This window comes from Octopus bimaculoides, chromosome 20 (assembly GCF_001194135.2).
Source record: "Octopus bimaculoides isolate UCB-OBI-ISO-001 chromosome 20, ASM119413v2, whole genome shotgun sequence".
Classification (NCBI taxonomy): domain Eukaryota; kingdom Metazoa; phylum Mollusca; class Cephalopoda; order Octopoda; family Octopodidae; genus Octopus; species Octopus bimaculoides.
In genome coordinates, this window is record NC_069000.1 from 16,139,427 (window position 1) to 16,146,528 (window position 7,102).

At 34.3% G+C, this 7,102-nt stretch overlaps 4 protein-coding genes across 9 annotated transcripts in view; 2 read left to right on the plus strand and 2 right to left on the minus strand.

Moving 5' to 3' along the window:
- LOC128250265 (uncharacterized) overlaps positions 1-5,772 on the minus strand; it is a 119,166-nt gene extending 113,394 nt beyond the window's left edge. Inside the window, exon 1 of the mRNA XM_052975000.1 lies at positions 5,701-5,772. Within this exon, the coding sequence (XP_052830960.1) occupies positions 5,701-5,726 (26 nt within the window). The 5' untranslated portion in view covers positions 5,727-5,772. The remainder of the gene's footprint in view (positions 1-5,700) is intronic.
- Positions 1-6,293, plus strand: part of LOC128250269 (uncharacterized) — an 84,635-nt gene extending 78,342 nt beyond the window's left edge. The window contains exons 4-6 of one of the 2 annotated variants that reach the window (XR_008266305.1): positions 1,988-2,309; positions 4,388-4,486; positions 5,788-6,293. Coding sequence is in view for 1 of the 2 variants with exons in the window: in XM_052975011.1 (XP_052830971.1) it covers positions 1,988-2,309; positions 5,788-5,791 (326 nt within the window). In the remaining variant the exon portion in view is untranslated. The remainder of the gene's footprint in view (positions 1-1,987; positions 2,310-4,387; positions 4,487-5,787) is intronic. The other variant, XM_052975011.1, reaches the window with a different exon arrangement.
- Positions 1-7,102, plus strand: part of LOC128250267 (uncharacterized) — an 80,442-nt gene that overhangs the window by 41,275 nt on the left and 32,065 nt on the right. The gene's annotated exons all lie outside the window — the stretch shown is intronic.
- The window catches only part of LOC106876203 (uncharacterized), an 18,416-nt gene that overhangs the window by 9,534 nt on the left and 1,780 nt on the right, over positions 1-7,102 (minus strand). The gene's annotated exons all lie outside the window — the stretch shown is intronic.

The window sequence follows — 7,102 nt, forward strand, 5'->3', positions numbered from 1 at the left end:
ATTAATACTTTGTCCGAATTCTCAGTAATGCTTTAAACTTTTTTTTCCATTTTCACTGAACTCAATAGTAACCTGAAGAACGTGAACAGAGGTAGGTATAGATGTTATGTGAGGCAACGTGGTCGCCCAATGTGTTAGAAATACCAGTCAGATTGCCCTCAAATCACTTCCTAGTGTGTCAAAAATACATTACGGGTGACCAAGCTGAAACATCTCTGATTGTAGGTTTGCTAGTTCAGGACTGGTCTAGGTTAAATAATCAAATAATTGTTGAGTCGAGATCAAACGAGCCTTGACTATGTAAATTTCCATTCATTTTCTTCAACTTGGTTAAAGTTGCATATACGTTATGTTAAAATATTCTTTGTATTGTAAAATTTTTATTTTATATAAGTTTTATTGTATTATAATTAGTTATTATATTAATTAATAATTATTTTAACAATATTTACATAAGAACCTCTTCATATTCACATTTCGCTTGGTTTCCTTCTCTATTATTATTATTATTATTATTATTATTATTATTATTATTATTATTATTATTATTATTATTATTATTATTATTATTATTATTATTATTATTATTATTATTATTATTATTATTATTATTATTATTATTATTATTATTATTATTATTATTATCATTATTATTATTATTATTATAATTATTATTATACAACCTGGCTCTATTGTCTCTATTTGCTTCTCTGGCAGCGTTCCAACTGTTGCCTCAATATTTGTCCATTTTCGTTTTCTTCACTACTTCTTTGTGTTTACCTGGTCACCTCCATTGTCTAATTATTATGTGAGAGATCTGAAAACAAATGTTTTATTTGTATCCCTCATTTATTTTAAATCCAAAATATTAATGTGTTTATATTGTCTAAAATATAATTTGTACAATATGTAATATCATTTGCATTGCTTTTTGCCACATTGAACCAAATCAAATGAAATGAAAAGCCTCCTATGCAAAAAATATATATATCTGAAATTAAATATTGCTTGATTAATACAAAATATATGACTCAATATGAGATTAATAATAAGCATAAATTTCGGAGTGTAATGCTTTAGATAATTGGTGAAGTCGAAATTAATCCTGCCAAGAATCACCTCAACGTGGTATGGGGGTGAACCAGAAATTAGGCTTACGATAGCAATGGTATTTGAGTGATAATCTAAATGATAAAGGATATAATATAATCTTTAAAAAATTTAAATGGAGAAAAATTCCTGTTTTGTAGGAAAAGAGTTCAATAAAATGTTCAAACGATAAATTTTTCTTTAAAAAAGGTTTAATAAAATGTTGGCCCTTCAAAAGTTAGAAACTAGTATTGGAATAATAAAAAAGAATTAATCTGTATTTTGTTCCATATTTTTAAATGCTAACCTCGTGAGCAAACAAACCAAACCTATTTTTAAAAGAAATGGGAGATACCAACTAAGTTTCTTGAATAATTTAGAATTACATCTCATGATACAGATGCTTCGAGAAACTTAGAACGCTAATTATTCAATAAGCTTTCTTGCAAGGGAGATCATTCAACTGTCTTTGCTACCGCTGCAAATCCAACCTAGGAGTAGCAGCACAAGGAACAGGAAATAAACAGAACTGTTGGAAGTGTGTGTGTGTATGTTGGTGTGCGTATGTTGGTGTGTGTATGTTGGTGTGTGTATATGTGAGTATGTGTGTGCGTGTGTGTGTGTATTTGTGAGTGTGTGTGTATCTGTTTGAGCATGTGTGTATGTCTGTGTGTGCTTGTCCATGCGCGTGTGGGCCTCTGTGTGCGTGTGTGTATGCGAATGTAAGTTAGAAACAGTAGTTCACAGGGTCCAGCATGAAGAACTATTCGTATGGTGTTAACCATTTTAGTTTAGTATGAAGATTATAGTTTATATTAGTGAAACCACCCAATAGTCTTAGTAATATGCAAAGCATATTGTTCTAACGTTTTGCTATATTAGATTGTTATCTTTGCAGCAAAATCTACCTTAGAGAGTCTGCAAATTGCCGAAGGATTTGATGAACAAGGCAGAAAAGTAAAACACTTCAGATGTGTAGCAACTATTGGTGCACCTTTTCAATCGGGAGGAACCTTTGTATGGATGGTATCCAATCATAATGGTGCATTCGATATCTTCACACCGGAGGACATCACGCGTACTTCGAGCTGTTATTCTCTGACATCAACATATTATATTTTCATCCCACCAGCCAAAGATGTCACAAATATCTCATGTACAACAAAGTTTGGTTCATTTGATTTACAAATCTCGGATGAGATATCAATTCTTAAAAAAAGGTAAATTAATTTTCTATTTCTTACCCTGCTTAGTGTGTTCCCTTTTCTTGTAACAACGGTTACTTAGCCTCAGCACAACCGCTCTCTAAGAGGCCGATGATCGAAGGTATTCTGGGTGTGACAATCACATCCGTTCTTTTCAGGAATAGTATAACTACGACTATAATATCCAACGTATTCAACTTAATTTTAAGACAGGTTTCGTGCTATGTACGTGATCTCAATAATATTTCTTTTTAGTTAAAATGCTACATAAAGGTTATTTCTTTGTATATATACTTACGGCGTATCTATGCCATTCAATGTATTCATACTTACCATACATGTGCGTGTGTGTGTGTATGTGTGTGTGTGTCTTTGTGCATACGTGTGTACGAATATGCTTTCTTGTTTTTATACGTGTGGGTGTTTGCACACAAGCTATGTTTATGTGGTTATATGTAAGTGGTTGCCGCGCAGTTGCATTTGTGAATATGGATATGTTTCGTTGTTGCAGGGTGCAGATATCTGGGCAAAGTTACTTTTAGATATACGCGTGCATTCATATTTGTATATGGGGCCTGCATATTTTGTGTGCGTTTAGAGACATGGGTGATTTTGAATATATGTATGCATGCGTTTTTCCATATCAAAATACACTTATACCCTTATATAATAATAATAATATTATTAGGAATGATACTCAGTGCGCTACGACTCACAGTTGTTCAAACGGTATCACCAATGTGGAAGAAATAACAGTAGGATATTTGGGTTGTAGATAAATTGGTTACAAAATAACCGATAGGCATAGTGTATGTTGTCCACAGTTTCGTGCAGCTGGTTACACTGAAGTCGAATTGGTTATCCACACAATCAACATTGACGAGATTAATAAACAGCTTCAGGATACTGAAGACGGAACACATCTCACTCAAAATGGAGGAGTTGTGGAGATCAAATTCGCTAACCATTTAAGTAGGAATTGATGGGTAATATTAAAAACAGATGTTGGGTCTCAGCAAAAAGAAATATTTGCAGTAAATGAGAAGTGTAGTTTCGACAGAAGAGGTGAACAGAAAAGACATCGCTTACGACCTGCTCGTCGTGAGAATAATCATTCATGATTTTCTCGATACGAATCACGAAGAATGCATTACTTGTACTAGGGTTCGATCCCTGAAATACATGGACAGGGATTTACGCAGACTCGGCGTGTATAAAGGCCCCATTTATATCTGTGACGAACTGCAACGACTAAGTCAAATGATTCCAGATAATGGTAGCGGTTTTTCAGCTTTACTTGGCCTAAATGTTTCCAAAAAACAACCGACTGGAGATGTTAGATTTTGAACCTGAATCGTTGTTATAATGCACAGTGACATCTGCTTGTTGTCAAACTAAATAATATTCTATTGGAATTGCGTTGAATCACGCATTTGCTCCATCAATTTTTCCTTTTTGTCATCTTTTCTTGCATGTTCTCTCTCTTGAGGATCTTACTGCGCTGTTATAGATATTGAAAAGTATAACACATGAATGTCTGTTATAGATGACAAGTCGAATGGATATCGCTTATAATTTTAGGTACTCTGGTGCAGTCCATATTTTTATGTTAATTAAAATTGAGAATAATTTGCAAGCCTCGTAACAAGTCTCACCTAGAAATGTGTTAATCAAAATCTGGACTTGAATGATTAGGTGGTGGTGATTACTGACTGGCTGTTGTATTACTGACTGACGGTTGATCTCGTTATAAGAACCCCCTGAGCAGGGGAAACCAATGCATTTTGATTCTTGTAGAAGGAACAGGTTTCCCTGTTCAAATATCCATTTCAAGTGAAGTCATAAGATGGTGTGACTGACGATAAGAAGGTACATGAAAATACTGTACAAAGACTTCCAAATAAATAAGTCAGGCAGATGTGGATGTCAGTTCTGAAACCTATTTTTGTGCACTTGTTCTCTTTCACTGTTCTTTATTCTCGGGAGAAAGGCTCAGAAATTTAATGTTTTGTATCTTGAATGTTTCCAAGCACTTACCACATTGAATTAACTGGACAATGAACTATATGAAATGTCGAATTTCACATATACAGGGTTACTGGATGTCATGATAGAAAATGAAAGAGGAAAAATTCCCGGCATCTACAATAAGATGCTAGGTAGTACATACTGCTGAAGGATAAAGACTGAAGGTAGTAAATTTTTTTCTGAAGGTACCCTTGAGATGAGATGACGTTGCCAGTTTGGTATGAATTTTTATAGTTATGACCATGATGGTGCAGCCAATGACCGAAATTGCCCGTACACGCTGCAAAGTAACGTAACCGTTTCACCCAAACCCGTTCAGTCCATGCTTTTCAAAATTTTGGCATTGCCTGCGTGAGATAAATTTGGGGATTACTTGTTAGGAATATCAAATAGATCCAGCGATCAAATGCGTCACTCAAAATATTAGCAAAACGGTTATCTCTAACAAGCATGTATACACCTTTCTCGTACTTCACCATCATTCTTTCGTGTTTTCCTGTAAGTGGCATCCATTATTTCTAGTGTTTCTATCTCATCTTCCAGTTTCTTTCCGTACCTCCTCCTCTTACTTGTTGAAGGCTCCGGTCTTTGTATTTGTTCTCTCGTTGCTTCATTTTGGGGATTTTTCCGTTTGAACGGAACATCGAGAAATTAATTTTTTGTAAATAAACACTTTCAAACTTCGGACACCGGTATGATGTGTCATATAAAACATCTTTTACTCTTAGTGGTGTTGAGAAAAGTTTATATTTTCAAAGTTATTTCGTGTTTAAGTTGTCGTATTTCGGTAATTTCAACCAATGAATAGCGTGTATTCAGCTGAATAAAATTACTGCTATTGTTTGTCAACAACAACTATAGGCGGTGTATATTCCGGTTGTCACTGTTATTCATAAAAGTTAATATTTTCTAAATCTAAATATTTCAACTAAAATTTTATCCTTATCCGTAATATTTTAAGTAAAAGTTTTCTAGTTCTGTACTTTACCAGATCTAATAAGTTGTCATGAACTTTTGCAAGTATAATGACTTGTCCTGTAATTTTCCAGGTTTTTAATCTTAAGAATATTGTTTCTCTTGCTCGCATTCTCCATGTAATGGACGATCGTAACGTTCACAACAAAATTTGAAGTATAGAAAGCAAACAAGTTAGTATGGTTTGAGAATTATATTTACTCTGTTCTGAAATTGGATGACAAGCAAGGAACGAGAATAATTAAAATTTTTAATATTTTTAAAATATCAGCAAAACAACAACATAGACAGCAACAACAATAACAATAACATAGAAAGTATTTTCCCTATGGGACACACATCACCGTTAATTTCTATGGATAATTAGAAAATAACAGTACAAAATAATATTTAAAATAATTACCTAATTTTACTTATTGCAGCTTCCATGTCGAAAGCATTCTGTTCAGGTATTCTGCCACTGATTATGTCTTTTCTCTACTTTGCTCAGGTGATACCGAGGTGATACCGAGGTGAAAGGAGAAATAAATTGAAACATATAATGAATAAACACTCCAAACGGTCAAAACAACTTTATATCATTCCCAAATTATCAAAAATCGAATATAAATATATATTAAAATAATAGAGCACCCAATGGTAAAAACCCAATAGTATAAAATATAGACGGATATACAAATAAAAGTAGATAAAACCTAGAAGGAAACCAGAACAGAGTCCATTCAAGCCCATCTCTACGATCGCTTCAAAGGAAGAAAATATGCTGCTGTTGGATTTCCTTAATGAATTGTACAAGAGTTTATACACAGTGTTACAAATACAATATCCCTGCATATCTCACACTTATTTTCATTCCTGAAGTTCACGTTCTATTTCTTATCTTATCTGAATTAACTATTGCCTAACCATCCTCTCACACCGTCTCCGATGTAGGGATATAATAAATATCCTCGAAACAGCTGTAAGACCTTATATTTATAAATGTTCTAAAATCTACACAGCCTTGGCTTTTTTAAATCTCATTACGAAAAGTAAATCGTCACTCTTACTTCGTTCTTCTTCCTCTCTCCCATTTAGTAGCTTTCTTCTATCCCTCTACCTCAAACATATTTTTCATAACATAGAAGCGTAAAAACACACAGTTCCACACATACGTGATCTGTGACAACATACACATAAATACATGCACACATCAACATTATAGATATAAGATTTAGTTTGTGTGTGTTTCTTATATAAACACGCGAACGCATTGCTATTTTATAACTGTCTTTCGTGCTCCCTTCCTCTCTTTCTCTCACTTCATTGCTCACGTTCTCTATTCCTTTCTCCCCCTCTCACTCTCTTCCTTCCCCTCTCACTCTCTTCCTTCCCCTCTCACTCTCTTCCTTCCCCTCTCACTCTCTTCCTTCCCCTCTCACTCTCTTCCTTCCCCTCTCACTCTCTTCCTCTCTCTCTCTCTTCATCTCTCTCTCTTCCTCTCTACCTCTTCTCTCTCGCTCTCTCAAACGCACAGACGCTCACGTACACGCAAGCAAACACTACAATATAACTACATCTTACCTTACTACATGTTAGTCAATGTTTTGTAAATATACAAACTACTGAGCTTATGGAGACAGGACAACACATTGCAAATCAGTGAACTTCATTACAAATGTGAAAACTACCTACCCTGCCATCTGTTATAATCCGGTTTAAAAAGACAGCAACAGACTGCAGCAATTCACCACATTCCTGAAGCTACTTTGAACATAATGCAAAATGATGCATCAACATCTACTGCCCAATCTGATAGAAGTCTG